This window comes from Festucalex cinctus, chromosome 1, assembly GCF_051991245.1.
Source record: "Festucalex cinctus isolate MCC-2025b chromosome 1, RoL_Fcin_1.0, whole genome shotgun sequence".
NCBI classification, from domain to species: Eukaryota; Metazoa; Chordata; class Actinopteri; order Syngnathiformes; family Syngnathidae; genus Festucalex; species Festucalex cinctus.
The window spans coordinates 34,661,557-34,680,551 of NC_135411.1; the positions used below are offsets into that span (position 1 = coordinate 34,661,557).

The following is an 18,995-nucleotide window of genomic DNA, read 5'->3' on the forward strand; positions in this document are numbered from 1 at the left end:
TTAATTGCGAAGGCGTACTCACTGAAACGTCCTTGAAAAAGATGAGTAACCTTTATGCTCGGCTGCAGAGCGCAAAATTAAATTTCTCCCATTATTTTTGCGAGGACACAGAATCCAATTGACCTTTGTTAAAAATTTCATATTATGTCTCACAAAAATGTGATTTCCTGTCTGTGCCGCCGACTTCAAAGATGCTCAAACGAGCACATTGACTTAGTTCTTTTGTACAGTTTGCTGATTCACTGCAGGAATTGAAGCGTTTGATGGAATGAACAAAGACGACGAGGATGCGTTTGTTTCCGATGCTCGCTGAGTCGTTTAAATCCAACCTGAGAGGATCTGTCACTTCCGCTTATTATTAGCGCCCCATCATCTCCTGTTTGCGGCACAAGCTAACGGGAAGTGGATGGAGCGGACGGCGATGAGGCAGCGAGCTAAATGAGGGCCCGATTCCATTAGACTGTGTGGCCTTAACACATGTATAGCGACTAGGCAACATAACCTACATTGCAGATCACAAAATTCCTTGTTTTCAGTACCACAACCCATTCAGGCAGTAGTTGTACCTGATTTAATTCCGCTCCATTGCTTCAAGATATAGAGACTACACAACTCACCTTGCTGATTTTAGCAAATCCCTTATTCAGCGTTTACAGCAGCCTATTTAGGCAGCAATTTAGTCATTATCCTCTGTTGCTACAAGATATATCAACTACACAACATAACCTTATTGATGCTAACATATCCCACAAAACAATTTTTCTTGTTTCTTTGTAGCCTGTTTATGCAACTCAACTCAACGTTATTTATAGATCACTTTTGAACAACCATCGCTGTATACAAAGTGCTGTAATTGGAGTAAGAAGTCGTCAAAAATAGTTCAGCTAGTAGCCATTATCCTCCTTTGCTTGAAGACGTAGAAACTGCAGAAAATCTCTGATGCTAAGAAATGATTTGTAGAAGCCTGTCGAGGCAACTGAATCCATTATCAATAATTCTTGAAGACGTAGCGACAAGAGTATAACCTAATTCCATACAACAAAATTCCTATTTGCATTTCTACAGCAACCTGTTTAAACAGCAAACTGGCAGTCCAGTCTCTTACATTGCTTCAAGATGGTAACAAATTCCTGTTACGATCATCGACATTACAGAAGCCCGTTGAGGCAGCAAACCTCAGGTCAGGTCAGCCTACCTTAGTCTGGAACTTCTTCTTACGGTCAGGGAGCAGGTAGATCTTGACGTACGGGTCGGAAAAGCCGTTGGCGTCTTTCGCGGGCAAATCCAAGGCCTTGAGGATCTTCACCACCAGCTGCTCCGTGCTGACAAACACACACACAAACGTACCCGTTTAGGCTAATATGCCAGACATGCTCAGCCCACACATACCTGGACTGACTGTGTACACACAAGGTGGGAGGTTGTATGTCTCTGGAGTAATGTCGGAATCAGAATAGCACAACAACCGGTGTGTGCATGCGTGTGCGTATATGTGTGTGCCGCTACATGGTGTATTTAATTAGCAGGCAGCCACTAATCAGACCTTGTTAGGCACTTCTGCGCTTATTAGCCGGCGTGTCGCCTCTTCATTAGCCACTCGCCGTGAACTTTAGGCCGTAAATTCACCGCACAAGCTTGTCGACAAGGTGACCAAGCAACCGATCGGCGCACGTGCTCACCTCCATTAAGATTATGACAAGCAATCACATGCAATCATGGATCATCATTGATAGAGATGATGCCGATGACTGATTGGCTGCTGCAAAGCCTGGACAAATTTTGGTCATCAACCTCTGGGGATATCATATCACTACAGCAACCAGGACAGAGTAAATAAATAATGACATAAATTAATCATTTAATTAACAACAACTTTCCAAAATGTTGACTAAATCCAGCTCTTCAGCATGCCCAAATCCAATCTTCAACCAAATCTGCTGGGTCAAAATAATTAACTTAACCTTGGGTTAAAGTAACCCAATCTGCCCAAAATGCACAGTGAGTTAGAAAAACAACACAGATTTACATGACTTAAATGTAACAAAAATTATTTTTATACCGTAGCCTACTGTGACTGTGACTTTTGGAGACCTTCTTCTGGAGGAGCGTAATTCAAAAGTCCTCTCAGCGTGATACAGTGCCGCTGAAAAAGTGGACAGTTTTAAAAACAAGCTCATATTCCTGATGTTTTTTTTTGCTCTGGGATATTCAGGCTGCTAGCAGGCAGTGGCGGCGGCGACACGTTGAAGCATTGCGACGGCGCCGCAAACTGCTGATGGTCAGAAAAGTAAAAGGCGGCACATGAATTATAAATGCTGAGCCACTTGAAAGTGCAACAACACACGCACAAACAGCAACGCAAACACGCGTGCCGGGAATTAAGCAGGCAGCGGGATGGTCACCTGATGAAAAGCATTCATGTGGCCCATTTAGGAGGGCCAGCATAAGATGATTTATGATATGATACTACACACTCTGGAGGCTCATTACTGAAGCCAAAGCAGTATGTGTGCCCGTGTGTGCGTGTATGCGTGTGTGTGTTTGTGCTAGCATGTTGCTAAGGCGTGATAACGCTGACCGACCCTGCCAGCGTCACAACAACAGAGTCAGTCTTCCTCGTGTTCCTCCCAGGAACAAAGATTCAATTGCCAAGCCCATTAAAAGCTGACACATGAGCGACGTGGGAAAAGCCAATAGATTGTCAGGGTGTAACGCCACCTTCGCTCAACGCGTGATGCCCTCATGATTGTGCAAAACCTCGGGCATTCTCTTACACATACAATGCCATGTCTCCTTTTTTAATTAAAAAGAAAAAAAAGAAGTTTTTTTCCAATAGTCATATTTTATTCAAAAGATTTTTGTTTGTTTTTCAATATCTTTTTTTTTTAATTCTCAAGAAAATTAATGTGAAAAGAAAAATTCATTCATTCATTATCTTCCGTTTATCCAAGGTCAGATCGTGGGGGTAGCATCTTAAGCAGGGAAGCCCATACTTCTCCTCTTACTTACCCTCTCCCCAGCCATTTCATCCAGCTCCTCCCGAGGCATTCCCAAGGGGGAATGAGAGTGATCCTGAGGTGTTTCCAAGTCAGCCATGTCTCCAGCGTGTCCTGGGTCATCTCCGAGGCTTCCTCCCAGTGGGATGTGGCCGGAACACCTCACCAGAGAGGTGTCCACTGTCCAGATAGCATTCTAACAAGATGCCTAAGCCACCTCATCTGGTTCCTCTCAGTACGGAAGAGCAGTGGCTCAACTCTGAGCCTCTCCAGGATGACCGAGCTTCATTTCAGCTGGTTGTATCCGGGATGTTGTTCTTTCAATCACAACCCACAGCTCGTGACCCGAGGTCAGGGTAGGAACGTAGATTGGAGTCCACATCGTTCCACCGATCCGCCCGTCGATCACCCGCGCCATCCTCCCCTCAATCGAGAGCAAGACCCCAAGATAATCCATGGGGCAGGATCTCAGAGGGCACACCGCTCTTTTCAGACGGAGTACCATGGTCTCAGATTTGGAGGTGCTGATTCTCAGCCCATGCAACCGCTTCACAGTGGTCTGTGAACCGCTCCAATGAGATATGACGATCACAGCTTGAAAACCAGAGACGTAATACTGTCCTCACCAAACCAGAGACCCTCAATGTCTTGGCAGCGCCTACAAATTCTGTTCATAAAGGTAAGAGAATCTGTGACAAAGGGCAGACGCCAACCCTCAGTAGAAACTATTCTGACTTACTGCTGGCAATGTGGACCAAACTCTGACATGAACTGCCCGAACTAGTACCCCATACTCAAAGAATGCCCCCTACATGATACCCCAAGGGACACAGTCGTTCGACTGTGTCCCTTGGGGTATCATGTAGGGGGCCTTCTTTCAGTCCACAAAGCACATGTAGTCTGGTTGAGCGAAAACTCTACAGATGGTGTAGAGCTGGTCCACTGTTCCACCACCAAGACAAACACCCCACTGCTCTTCCAACTTCTCGACAATCCCTCCTCTCCTGCACATCTGAATAGACCTTATCAAGGAGGATGAGGAGGATGATCTCCCTGTAACTGCAACCCCCCATCCCCCGTCCCCCAAATCCCCCTTCTTCAAAAACAGAACTCCGGTCTGCCAATTCATAGGCACTTTCTCCAATGTCCATGAGAAGTTGCATAGGTGTGTCAACCAGATCCTTTAGGAAGTCTGCAAATCTCATCCATCCCTGGGGCCTTGCCACCAAGGAGATTTTTGACCACCAGTGACCTCAACTCCAACGGTAGGAGAACCCACCTCAGGGTCTCCAGATTCTGCTCCCTCATAGGAAAGAGTGTTGGTGGAATTGAGGAGGTCTTCGAAGTATTCACAACTTCCAAAGTTAATGTCAGCAGCACCCCAGGTCCACTATACACAGTGTTGATGATGTTGTTGATGAGGTTCCCCCTCCTGAGATACCAGATGGTGGAACAGAATTTCTTCAAAGCCATTCAGAAGTCATTGTCCATGGCCTTGCCAAACTTCTCCCACACCCAATTGTGTACCTTGGCAATCAAAAAAGCTGTGTTCGACTTGGCCAGCCAGTAAACATCAGCTGCCTCCAAAGTCTCACAGGCCAAAAAGGCCCGAAAGGACTCCTTCTTTAGCTTGACCACATCTCTTACCGCTGGTGTCCACCAACCGGGGCGCAATCTGGTTGGCAGCGCACTTAGTGACGGATTTCTCCATCTGCGCATGTTTAGTGAATTAGGCGCTCCCGGATTGCTCCATTTTTACTGGTTAGCGCCGCGCAAAGGTTACGCAAACCTTTAGTGAATCTACCCCAAAGTACTTTACATCTGAGAATTAAAATTAAAAGTTGTTTTTTTTAATTAAAGTGTTTTTTTTTTGGGGGGGGGGGGGGGGGGGGGTTTGGAAACATATCCCCCACCCCCAACCTGCTTATTTCTTTTTTTAATACATGATTAATTATAATCATTTTTCAACATTTCAATATTTTCAACAACAGTCCTATTTTTTTCAAATAAAAAAAACATTTTTAAGATGCTTTTTCTCTCCTAAAAAAAAACAAACCAAAAAAAAACCGCACTGACCAATCACTGAAAAATCTCTGACCCCTGTGGATATGACCTTAGGCCAGTGCTTCCCAATTATTATTTTTTTTGCTACACCGTCCCAGTTCCCCTCATCCCAAAGGAGGAAGAAAATATTTTGAGCCACCTGACCCAACCCCCATCTCGCCGCTGTGGCTATAGATAGTATCTTTTGTCTATAAAATTGCGGTAAGTACGTCTGTTCAGAGGGGCTAATACTCGTTGCACTCTCTCTCTCACGAGAGCACCATTGACACCTACTGCAATGAATGTGCAGTTACACATTATTCTAGTACAGCAAGAAAACACGTTCTCTGAAGTCACACACGCCACCCTGGCTTCGCACCGTGACCCCCTATTTGAGAAGCACTACCCTAACCATTTGACTGCATATACATACTGTATATTACTAGCCGTTTGTGTGTCTTTTGCTATATTGTTGTGTGTATTGTGTTTTTCTGCAGACAATGAAATGATGCTGATGTTGTTGGAGGTGAAACCAACCTTGGAGACTTTTTGGGAGGATATCAGGCTGTTTTGAAGGCGGCGGACAGCGAGCATAAAGTCAATAAGGCTCAGCACAGACGCTGACTCAGTATCTTCCCACCAACTTGCCGTGTGTGCGTGCGCATATGCGTGCGTGTTCATGCTCACTTGAAGGCGTAGCGCAGTAGGAAGCTGATCTTGCCGCAGGCTTCGCCCTGCTTGCCGTCGCCCTGGTCGCCTTTGGGCCGGTAAAGCTCGGGTTTGATCTGGCCGATGCTGGTCACCTGCTCCTTCTCCTCGCCGTGGAAGTCCGGACTGGACAGCTGGTGAGTCATCGGCTTGGGCCTGAATGTACGCACACACAACGGAATATTAAGCGACACTTTTCCAGCAGCCTGGCCTTATTGCAAACTATTCTTCAAGCCTCGTCCAATAAAAACTAAATGTGTTTAAATGCACTTAAGGCGTTTATCAGGCAAGAAAGTGAATTTGATGATTAAACTCAAGACAAAATGCTTTAATATTTTATTCCCCAAGAAGAACTTCATAATCCTTCTTTTAGAAAATAAAATCCTAATCCTTTGATTGCTCCATCTTTTAACCGATGCTGACTGAGTCGTTATTTTCATGATGCTGTGAAATGATGTGTTAGTCGATGATGTCATTAGTGTTGTCATTGATGGTTTTTGTTAGTGTTGTTCCGATACCGATACTGGTATCGGCAGAGATGCCGATACTCCATTAAAACAGTGGTATCGGTATCGGTGACTACTCAGAAGTACCATGCCGATACCATGAATTCCAACTCTAATATAGGATTTTGGATGCAGCATCTTGTGTCTTGCTGGTGCATGACATTCACTGATATGTGACATGTTCACTGTATGCCGATCTAAGATATCTTATTAGCCCTTGAATGCTCTGAACCAATGGCAGGACAGCTTTTTCATGTTGAGGAAAAAAAAAACTCAAGTATCTGTATGGTATCGGTATCGGCCGATACTGCAAAGCTGGGTATCGGTATCGGTAGCGGGGGCCAAAAAACGGTATCGGAACAACACTAGTTTTTGTATAAGTGGAGGCGAACTGACCGGGCGGTGACCTGCTGCTGGGAGACAGCGTTGGGCAGGTCTTTATGGGGGTGCGCACCCCCCTCCGAGTTGGGAACATCTGGAGACGTTTGACTCAGCTTCAGCGTCCCTGAAAAAAACAAAATCACAAAACAAGTACAACTCAGTGTAAATGTCTTTTTTCGTTTTTTTTGTTTGTTTGTTTTTTGTTTTGTTTTTAAAAATGACTTGTTTTTATTTTGGATAAATATTAATTATTGTTCCCAAGAACGTCTATTTATTACAAAACCAAAATTATTAAAATAAAAATATTAACAAACGTTTGTTTTATGTTTTTTGTTGTTTTTTTGCTTTTTAATTTTCTTTTCCCCACGAAACATTTTTTGGTTGTAAATTTTTCAAGTTTAAAATGTTTTCTATTGTTCAAGAAAAAAAAAAGCATACATTTTGAAGAATATATTTTTTTCCTTCCTAGAAGATGTTTTCCCCAAACATTTTTCTTGAATGAAAAAACATGACAAGAAATTTCTTGTAGCCTACAAATAATTAAATTAATTATAAAATTGTTTTATAATTCTGTCCATTTTCTATCGTGTTTATCCTCATATGGGTTGTGCGTGAGCTGCAGCCAATCCCACCTTTTGAGCAATTGGCGGGCCATATACTGTACAGAGACACGCAAGCATTCAATCACATTCACACCTGTGAACATTTTAGAGTCAGCTAGCATGCATGTTTTTGGAAATTGTGAATAAACCAAATATGCAAACTGCCAGTGGAATCTTCGACTCGATCGATTGAACGAACACGCATCAAAGACATCCAAGACAGGAAATGACATGTAGTTGTAACAAGGGCATTTAGCACGAGATGATTAATAGGCAGGCCAACCGAAGCGTCATGTACGGCCCCTCCCCCAAGACTGGAGACGGCAGTGCAGAACAGGCTATTTATAGCATACATGCACACACACATACACTTTACATGGCACTGTACTGTACACTCACAGGGTACTTTATTAGGGACGCTTCAGAAGAGCTCATTCAATGTTTGGCTCTTTTTTCTCTTTTTCTTTTTTTTTGCATGATGTCACCTTAACCCCCTCAGATCCTCATTTTTTCTGTTGGGCATTTTTTGTTCTGATTTTTCCCACATAAGATGAACGTGGGAAAAGTTTTTTTGGGCAATCTCATGTTTCATCTATGGGTCCGAAGGGGTTAAATGGTGCTAGGAAAATGTGATGCCAGCAGTGGAAATTTTTCCCCCTAGAAATTAGTCTTTAACTCTCAAGATTTAGGTAATTTTTTTTGACAAAAAAATTAACAAATTCAACAATAAGTTAAAGTTGCATTGTTTGATGAAATAAATGAATATTAAAAAATAAATAAAAATAATAAATATAAATAATAAAATAATAATTTAAAAAAGAAGAAACTAAAGTCCTATTTTTTATGAGAAAAAATTGTAATCTTATGATAATTTTTATTTTTTTTTAATTTAGAGGGAGAACAAAAAATCTAATTAAGGGAACTTTTATACGTGTTTTCCTTCTTTTTGTCGACCAGAAAAAGTTACTTAAAGGGTTACTTGAGTCATAGAGCCGTTTTTAGCAGTAAAAAAAAAAAAAAAAAATTTGTCCAGAATGAATTTGATAACGTCTTAATTTTCATGTACAATTAATATTTAAAAACTATGTTTTTTCTACTTGCTGGCGACTGAAGATGACAGAAGATGACTGAAGAGCCAATCATGGCTCAGCTTGCTGACCAAACTCAGAAAACAGGTGTGCCATGATTGGTCGTTACCTACTTCCTCAGCACAGGTGATGTCATCTTCAGTCGACAGCAAGTGTAAAAATTAATTTTAAAGGTATTAATTGTACATGAAAAATAATGAAGTTATCCAATTCATTCTGGACATTTTTTTTTTACTGCTGAAAATGGCTCAATGAGTCATGTCTCCCTTTAAATGTTAAAACATGAATGTGAAGTTAATGAATAAATGAATGAATACGACGAATACCGTAATTTATGCAATGTGTAGGCCTCACCAGCATTGTTGGGGTAGGAGTCCATGTCCAGGTAGGAGTGCTCCTGGGTCTCATGCGGGCCACCCACGAGGCCGCCGCCACCGCCGCAACCATCGCCTCTCTCCAGTCCCACCAGATCGGAGAAGTGGGGGTGGTGCTGCCCCTGCTGGCCAAGGGAGGGGTAGAGCGATGATGACGACTGGCCCTCCTTACGCTGCAGCAGCGGCGGAAGGAAGGAGGCGCCGGGGACTCCGCCCACTCCGGCGCTCCCCGGAAGCAGCCCCGATGTCAGGCTCAGGCCGCCGCCCTCCTTGTCCCGCCATGGCAGCCAGCACAGCTTCCACGACACGAAGAGCGACACCGATAGCAGCACGATGCCACAGAACGTCACAATCACCGACAGTAGGCTCACCGAGATCTCTGGAAACACAACGGCCACCGCATGGGCCAAATAAGATTGATTGCAAAGTCAGGACAATGATTAGCAGAGATGGGCACATCCGTTAATCGTCACTTCCCGTCGATAACAACGCCCAACTTTGAGCGAGTGCACAAGGATGCAAAGCCTCAAAACAATACACAGACTAAGCACCAACTGAAGCAGATTTACGTCCGTCGATCTGGGTGAACACAGACGGTCCCTCTCATTTTGTGTATTTTTGCGAGTCATAAAGCATTCGCCAAATATGCAGAAGCACTGGACGAAAGGTGGGCATCATCATCGTTAGGAATTGACAACGGAAGTGCCCTGCTCTCCTGATTAGCACACGGATCATAAAACTAAGTGATTACTGACTAACCAACTAACTGACTAAATAACTTGAGTAACAAAAAAATAAATAAAACACCAAGCTGACTTAAACTAACAAACTAAAATAATTAATTAACTACTTAAATTGACCCAGCAACCAACAAAATAACAAATTGGCTACTAATTGACTAAACTACTAACTAACTAACCTAGTACTTAACTAGAGCCAAACCATCAACTAACAAAAAACATAGCTGAGAAGATAACAACTAATTGTCTGAATAACAACATAACACTTGAACTAAATGACTAATCATCATTAGCTATTAAACTAATTAACAAATAAGTAATAACTCACCATCCAACAAAGCAAATGACTTATTAACAGAGGTGGGCATCGTCATTGACTGGAATTGATGATTGATGGAAGTGCACAGAAGTAATCCTGCTTCACTCGGTGCTCCGTCTGTGCATTTTTTCAAGGCTTCGCATTATCAAGCATTCACTGAAAGTGCTGAAGCGCGCGCCAAAAGGTGGGCACTTCCATCAATCATCAATTCCAGACAATGACGATGCCCACCTCTGCTCTTTTGGTTATTTTTGTTTCTGATGATTTTTTTTTTTGTGTGTGTTTTTTTTTTTTTTTTTTGTCTTTGATGATCATTAGTGTCTTTGATTATTGTTTGTTGCTTTTTATGTCACGATTGCTGTTTTTCTGATGATTATTTTTCTTAATTGGTTGTTCTTTATTTGAACTATTAGTTCATCTGATTTTTTTTTGTGCTTGTGTGGTACCACAGTAACTCCAGTCAGTGACCATGCCCACCTCTGCTTATTAACTAACTTAGCACATGATTAACTAATTGATACACTGACGATCAGAAGTAAACCCCCAACAAACTAACTGACCTACCAACTCTGACTGATCGACTGACTGACTAACAAGTTGACTAACTGACCAGATGACTGCCCAACCAACAAACCTTAGTAGTTAGTAAATGACTAACGGAAAAAATGATCAATTTAATGACTCATTGACTAACCACTACAGGCTAACTGACTGATTGACTTATCAACTAACAAATTACTTGACTAAACAAACTAACTGATCAAACAAACAATCAGTGAAAGTCCTATCAACCAACCAACCAACCAATTAACTAAGTAACTCAAAACTCGCTGACTGACAAATCTGGCCAACTATCTAATAATAAGTCATAATAAACAAACTGAGAGACCACACAATCAACGCACTGACTAATTGAATGACCAACTGAGAAACTAACCAATAAACAAACTAATTGACTGGCTGACTTAGTGATTCATTTCCTAGTTTACTAAATAACAACCTGATCAACTGACTAACGAATCCACTAATAAACTGAAGGACTGACCAACCGGCTGACAAACTAACAAGCAAACTAATCAGCCAATTGACTGACCAAGGAACAAACTAGGACACAAATTTAAACTCCACATTAAATTAAGTCAAGCATTTGTTCTGCTGTTAGCCACACAAGCATAAAAAGCATTGAGGATTGTCACATTGGTGACTTTGTTTCAATGTGAAGCTGCCGCTGCCGCTGCGCTCGCTTGTAAATCAACAAGCCTCTTCTTGCTCGTGCGCCACACCAACGCTTGTTCATCTCCTCCTCTTAAAACTCCACTCGTCTGGACGCTCTCTTAGCGTGCTCGTGAGGAAACGCACTTTGACAATGTGCAATGTCACTGCCTCTTCTTGGTGTGACAGCGAGAACCACGCGCTCTAAAGTTTGACGCCGTGTTAAAAATAAAAAAGTGCAACTCCAACACCACAGACAGCTTCTGTATTGGAAATGTATTTTGGACACTTAGGTAAAGTTCACATGTTGAAGTGTGTCTTGACTACCGTGATGTGCTCTGACACGATTCCAAATTTTTTTTTAAATCAAAACAAGTAATAGCATACACTGAGATGTCATACAAAGACCAAATCAAAAACATGTAATTTATCTCGACGTATATTTATTCTAAAAAGTCTGCACACTCCTGTTCAAATGTCCTGTGATAGACCACCATTAATGAGCTTAACCTCATTTCAAGAATGTATTTGGATCGTTTTGAGAGTGGGTAGGTAAGAACAAATGAAATGTACTTGCACAAGTATGCAGACCCTCTTCTAACTGGGATGTGGCTGTGTTCACTAATAATCAATCACATTCAAGGTTAAGTGAGAGTCAGCACACAACTGTCATCATTAAAAGTACCTCTGATGAAACCCAAATACTGTTCACGTAGGCTTTTGTTTTGCTCGCATATACCAAAATGTTTTGTGCTAATGTTGACTGTGTTTGTAATTCCCTCCACATTGCCTAAAGCCCCAGTTCCAAAAAATCATACAATTCTGAAAGTGAGGCTTCCATTTGGACTCAAGTCATCAAATAAATAAAAAAGTGTTTCTTTCTCAAGGTCATCTTTTCTTGGGCCAAGACGTTCAATCACTCAATGAAGGAATTGTGAAAAGCATCTGGAAAACGCTGGCTGCTTGCTGGCAGTTTTCCCATGATGCCCTCTGCCTGCCTGCCTGCCTGCCTCCTGTGAATTATTCATCAGTCTGTGTATGTCATTAATCAGCACTTGTTCCTCAGCGATATGACTGCGAAGACGGGGATGCGGCATTCGGGAGGGCTTTTTCATAATGCACTCGCCTGGTTTAGCCCCTCGAGAGGGGCAAAATATTAGGGAGAGCTCTGAGGACAATGATAGAAGGACAGAGACGGGTGCTGCCCAGCAAGTCCGTTCCTGCATTTCATTTGTCCTGAAGAAGTCGATGAAAACGAGCACGTGTGAAGGAGAGGTGGGAGAAAACAAGCTGGCGGTGATTTAGGGCCGAGGCCGGCGAGGAGAAAGGTTCAAGTAATGATTGGAGTAGAAAAAAGACAGGAAGGAGAGAGCAGGGGGGGGAGAGAAGTAGCAGCTGAGACGTAAGCAAGTGTTGAGAACACTCATATTCTACATTTGAAGAAAAACGACATCAACACAAACATCTCGGATGGAAATGAAATGACAACACATACTGTGGTACCACACAAGGACAAAAACAATCAGGCAAAATAATAGTTCAAATAAAGAACAACCAATTAAGAAAAATAATCATCAGAAGAGCAGCAATCCTGAAATAAAAAGCAACAAACAATAATCAAAGACACGAATAATCATCAAAGACCAAAAAAAACCCAACTCATCAGAAACAAAAATAAACAAAAGAGCATCGTCATTGACTGGAATTGATGATTGATGGATGTGCCCACCTTTTGGCGTGCGCTTCAGCACTTTCAGCGAATGCTTGATAATGCGAAGCCTTAAAAAAATGCACAGACTGAACACCGAGTGGAGCAGGATTACTTCTGTCGATCACGGAGAGTACACACGGTCCTTCTCAATCCGTGTATTTTTGTGAGGCTTCGCATTATCAACCATACCTGAAAGTGCCTAAGTACATGCCAAAAGCTGGGCATTTCCATCAAGCATCAATTCTAGTCAATGATGAGGTCTACTTCTGAAACAGACAAATCCAGGACAGTACCAAAGGCAAAAGCAGTCGTCAAATACAAAATTAATGACCAAAATGTAACCAATCAAAGAGAAAAACAAACCAAAAAAAAAAAAAAACGCAAAAGTAAAAAAATTAACAAAATCCATGTAACAAGAATTTAATTGCAAATATTATTAAAGGTGCAGTGATGAGTCTGTCACTTTTTTACTCGCACCTGCCATCTCTGGCCCAAAGTGTAACTGCAGCCTCTGTTTCAAACTCATGCATGGTACGGATGCGAGTACTCACGCCCGAATAAATTCTTCGCTTTTCAGTTTTCTTGGAAGCTGAGCTGTGCTCAAACCTGACCTCTTATTGTTTTGTTTTGTTTTTTTCAGTTTTTGTCCCAGCTGTGTCGTATGCTTGCCAACACATCAGTACATGTCCTCCCTGAACACTCCACACTGAAAGGAAGATACAAGCTGATAGGCGCAGTCGCAGTTAAAAAGTCAGGGCACTCATCTGGGCATTGGTGGCGCATGCATGATGTAGAAAAATTCTTTAACTCCACATTGGACCTTTAAATGCAAATTAAAAACAAACCAAAATATCACAAAAGACAAAAAAAAAAAAAAAAACTAAAAGACAAAAACATAATAGGCTGAAAGACAAAAATAACACAAATCTTTGAAGACAAAAACAATATAAAAATGATCATCATGACAAAAAAAGTCAAAAACAAATATTTAAGACAAAACAAAGACAGAAAATAAAGGCAAAAAGGATCTCAGACAAAATCAAACTGAAAAAAAATCATCCAAGACAAAATAACTAAATAATAGAGGTGTGCAAAATTTCCGATTCTTAGATTATTCACGATTCGGCCGTGGAACAATCGAGAACGATTCACAAAAGTCCAAATTCCGATTATATTAATATGCCAAGGGAACCGAAACTAAAAGTGGACCGGAGCGGAAAGTACGCGGAACTGAAACGCAGTAGCGCGCGCGGTCTTCGGGACGCTTTTGGGACGGACCGAGAGTACACATCCACAACTCACGCCTCGACATTCAAAACAACAACAAGCATGGCTGAGCTGACCAACCCACCTCTTCGTCAGATCAGACCTGCTCCGAAAAGGCAAACAACTTCAGGCGGAAGTATCAGCTAGCTGGCTGCAGTGCGTCGGTTAGCGTTCTACAGGGCGCCGCGCAGTGATACGAACGAACAAACAGAAAAGTAGTGGCTGGCGGTAATGGCGTCTGACTTTATTCAGAAAAGAGTATTGTGGTGGAAATGTATCACGCTTTTGAAAACAAATAGTTTTTTTTTAGAAGAAAAACGCTTTATTTCCGAGACCCCAGCCAGCTTGCTGGACTATTTTCCTCTCGTCCAACGTCGAACATGAACGCGTGTCACCGAACGCTGTCAGAAAGAAGTCAGCGCTGATCGCACACACGGGAGGTGAGGATCAAATTGAGATTCATGTTAAAAAAGCCGAACGATCCCTTTAATGTTTACACGTTCATGTTTTCACAAGTTAAAAAGCAGAAAAGCACTTGAGGGTTTTTTTTTTTTTGTACCTCTGAGAAACTTTAATGTTTACATGTTCATCTTTACACAACTTAAAAAGCAGGAAAGCACTTTTTTTTTTTTTAGGCATTTGTATTGAAGTAGTAGTTCACATTGTCTTTCATTTATATCTCAGTGCACTTTTGAGTGGATAAAAATAATATATTTTTGCTCAATGCTATGTTTTATTCTGTTGAAGACTGAATATACTTAAAAGCTGTTGTTACAGAATGAGGACTTGAGTATTTTATTTACTGTTTTGAACTGTTAACTTGATACTGAAATAGTAGTTTATTTAGGCCTGAGAGGACTTTTGTACTATTTTTGTAACTAATGTACGAAACATTAAAAGCACCAAAATACATTGTTTTTTTTTCTGCTGCCTGGGGGGAAATCAATAATCGTTTTATAATCGAATCGTAGCCTCTGAATCGTAATCGCAATCGAATCGTGAGGTGCCCCAAGATTCCCACCTCTACTGAATAAAACCAAAAAATAATCAAACAACCAAAATGACAAACCCAAACCCATCATAATAGGCAAAATCAGACAAAACACCAAAGATTACTGGCAGACCAAAAAAATCCCCCAAAATCATCAAAAACATTTAACAAAGACCACACAAAAACAAAATCAAAGACAAAAAGACCACAAGGTTCATCAAAGACAAAATAAAAGACTAAAACAACAAATATTAAAGACAAGAAAAACAAAGACAAAATGAACTCCCCAAAACTCTCGAAAAAAAAGCAAATAAAAGAATAACGAAACACACACAAAATAAAAGACAAAAATGATCACCAAAAAAACTCAATAAAGGCAAATAAAAAAAAAAAAAAAAAAAAAAAACCATTGATACACAAAAGTTCAAGACAATCGCCAAAAGACAAGAAAGTGTATCTTGAGCTAGACATCATATGCTTTGGTAAGTAGGCAGCATGGTGGTGAGCAAGGTGTGGGGTTTGTCTGTCAGCGTGGGACACTTCCTGTCAATCACATCCTTTTGCGCCCGCCCTGGGAGTGTGCACGCGTCAAAGCTCGCCATTTGCTTACAAAGCCTTTTTTCCCCGGCAGCTCTCTCCGGCCCTTCCCGTTCCTCGGAGGCCCATGCAGACTTCCGACACAATCGCCTCAGGCTGCGATGTGACATTTTCTTCGCAAATCTCCCGAGGCGGCGACCAATCCGGGCTAATCTACATGGCGCCGCTGCTAATCTGCATAAGAGCACTCGGCAACGGCAAGCTCATCAAAGAGCACTCGTTGCAAAACTCTTTGGGGGCTCGTAAAACAAATGAGATGCCGTCATGAATATTTCATGCATCGGCATGTTTACGCATCTTCTTAACGGTGCGTGCTCGTGTTTGAACTCAACGCAGACAATAACGCAGACAAAGGTGGTCCGTCAAACATTACTTCAATATGCGTCATTCCATAGCAAGCAGTCAGGACACAACAAGCCATCAATTGGTACGTTCCGGTTCGGTTCAGTATGGTACGGTATCGATTTCTTGATGTATTCATCGTAAACAGTTGTAAGCTATCCCACACGTTAACATTTTGGTTTTCTGGTATTTTTGTTGTTGTTATCAGTTGCACTAATCTGTGTTTCTACTGAGTGGTTCAGTTCGGTATGGTACATATTTCTTGGTGTATTTCTTGTAAATAGTACAAAAATATCAGACGCAATATACCACTTTTAATATGTTCTTTGTTTGTATCAATTGTGCTAGCACAGTGAATGCTTGTTTCGACTGAGGAGAACAGTTTGGTTCCGCTTGATTTTCCTGCATAGTAGTCCTCAACTTTCAGAAACGTAATACACTGAAAAAATGGGGATTGATATTTACTTGAAAATAGTTTTTTCACATCCGAAATTGTAGTTAAATTCCTTGTAAAATTTACTAAGAATGTTTGAGTGCATCAATCTTTTCCAAGTAAATATCACTCCCCATTTTTTCAGTGTACATCCCATTTACTGGGCTTTCTTATCCATATAAATTGTACCCGTCCAGTTAATCGTAGTTTCTACCAAGTAGTACAGATCGGTTCCATTTTGTACGATATACATTTTGGGCATATTCCTTGTCAATGATAAGAAAGTATCAGAAATGTAAAATTCCACTTTTTTTTTTTGCTGTTTTTTGGAAAATCAGTTTGGCGTGTACAGTAAACACTCATTTCCACTTGGTAGTATGGGTCGGTTCAGTTTGGTACGGTACAGATTTATCAACAGATTCCAGAGTCCTAAAATATCAGACACATAACATCTCACATTTTAGCACATGATGGTAACATTGTGCTAGTACAGTTAATTGTCATTCCCATCGAGAAATACGGTTGGGTTGAGTTTGGTATGGTTCGGTTCAGATTCCTTACCTGCGTCCAGCTGTCTGTTGCGTCCCCTGAGCAGGTAGCTGAACTCCTGGCAGAGTTCGCTCTGGCTGTGCCCGCGGGGCGAGTTGAAGCAGAGCTCCTCCACCAGCATCAGTGCCTTCTTGCACAGGTCTTCATCCCAGTCGCCCGACATCCTCCAATCCGCATCGCACTCTCGCCCGCACTCGGCCAGTCACAGCGCAGCGCCTCGGCCCACCGCCCGAGAGAAGAGGATCGGCCCGAGAACGTCGGGGCCAGATCACGCGGACCGGAATGACGGGCCCATGAAGGAGTGATCAACGCCACCGACTCACTTTGACTGGAAAAACAAACGAACATTGAAATATCTTCACACTGGGATGTTTTGCTGAGATGCTAGATCGGAAGGTTCTATTTGGAAGATCTACCTATGAAGTTCTAATGGACTGCTGTACTTGGAAGTTCTATCAGGATATTCTTTGGGATGATGAACTTTGACTTTTACTAGGAAGCTATTGAGATCCTGATCTAAGAATTTCTATGAGGAAGTTTCACTGGGAAGGACGTTCAAGTAAATTCAACGGGCATGTTGTACAAGTTCTTCTGGGACGCTATACTCGCAAGGTCTGCTAGGAAGAATTACCACTTGCAATGCTGCACTTGGAAAGTGTACCAGGAGGCTCGACATAGAGGATCTCTTGGGATGTATTTGGAAGGTCTACAACTAAATTCTACTCGGATGCTGTACTAAGAGGTTCAAGTGGAAATTCCGACTGGGAAGCTGTACTAAGGATTTCTACTAGGACATTTTACTGGAAAGTCTATTGCGGTGTTCCAAGGTATACTGGGAAGTCCTATTAAGATCATGTACTGAGACATTCCACTGGAATTAAATGATCAGATTTTTAATAATTAATGCCTCATGTCAAATGAAATAAAGCAATAATAGCAGCAGACGTATATGCAATTCAAGTGTGTGCGTTAATGCCGAGAGTGTGTGTGTAACCTTTAGCATGTCGTTACGTTGCTAAAGAGCAAATCAAGCGGCTCGTTTTTTATCCCTCCGGCGAATAAGCCCCGACTTCCTGGAAGGAAACTCTCCAATCAGCCAATCAGCACAGACCTCCTGGAAGGCTTTTCCAAGATGCCTGACATCACCTGAAAGCACAAGAAGAAAAGAAACCAATCAGTCTAAAACCAGGATAAAGAGTTTAAAACGCCAACATGTTAAGTAGCATGCTAATTAGTTCGTGGAGAAACTTTTGTTTTTGAACTTATTCTGTCAAAAAAGCAGGTCAGAGCCTGAAACTCTTAACTTTCTCACAGCCTGAACACCTCCAGGGATAACTGAAGCTTTACCACACTCTTTATTAGGACTTTTTATTAGGTGCACCCACACACATATAGCCGCCACTTGCACTTTACTAAATACTTGTTTCCATAAAGTCGGCTAACATGGTTGGGACTAATTTCTCTGCATAACTTTTGTGACTTGTACCCAAACTCTTAAAACCTAACGTGCCCCGTTTTAGCACCCATTAGTTGGTATGATTGACAGTGTTGGAACTAATGCCCTTACATTCGTTATGTTACATAACAAAACTACTTTTTTTGCTTATCGTAACTTTACATTTACTCCTTGGCCCTGCAGTTATTGTACCATTTACATACAGTTATTGTATACGTTACTTGAGTTATTTATGCTACGTGTCCAAGTGAAAAGTCTCCCCCTGCAGCGCCATGGCACACAGTAAAAAAAACAACAACAACAAAAAAACACCGTGGCACGCAATTCTCGTAATGTCCCGTCACGCGAGACTTCGTTGTTCTGCAAGAGATGCTCATGATGTTTAAGACGGACGGCTGGAGTTGTTAGGACTACTTTAAAAACATCGCTCTCCCCTCATGGGGCCCCGGGTGGGATCGGGCATTTGATGTTGGTGTTGTGTGTATGCGTGCTTGCGCGCTTATAACTGGTGTTATGGTGCGGACGGATAGAACGGATTTCAAGAACGACGTGCGCCGTATTTCTCATGCAACGATATGGAGCATGCATGGAAGATGGAACTGCGGCCTCGACCGTATAGTTAAATCGCTTTGTGCTTAAAAAGACTTGTTTTCCCCTTGGGAGGCAGCTCCGACACAAAAG

General features: G+C 41.9%; 1 protein-coding gene across 2 annotated transcripts in view; it reads right to left on the minus strand.

Annotated features, from left to right (window-relative positions):
* Window positions 1-18,995, minus strand: part of syt3 (synaptotagmin III) — a 34,461-nt gene that overhangs the window by 8,401 nt on the left and 7,065 nt on the right. Inside the window, exons 1-7 of one of the 2 annotated variants that reach the window (XM_077531858.1) lie at window positions 18,536-18,621; window positions 17,853-18,004; window positions 16,871-17,186; window positions 8,679-9,077; window positions 6,650-6,758; window positions 5,727-5,903; window positions 1,196-1,322 (exon numbers count right to left, since the gene is read on the minus strand). In XM_077531858.1, coding sequence (XP_077387984.1) covers window positions 1,196-1,322; window positions 5,727-5,903; window positions 6,650-6,758; window positions 8,679-9,077; window positions 16,871-17,021 — 963 coding nt within the window. In that variant the 5' untranslated portion in view covers window positions 17,022-17,186; window positions 17,853-18,004; window positions 18,536-18,621. Of the gene's footprint in view, window positions 1-1,195; window positions 1,323-5,726; window positions 5,904-6,649; window positions 6,759-8,678; window positions 9,078-16,870; window positions 17,187-17,852; window positions 18,005-18,535; window positions 18,622-18,995 lie in introns of those variants that run through there. The other variant, XM_077531849.1, reaches the window with a different exon arrangement.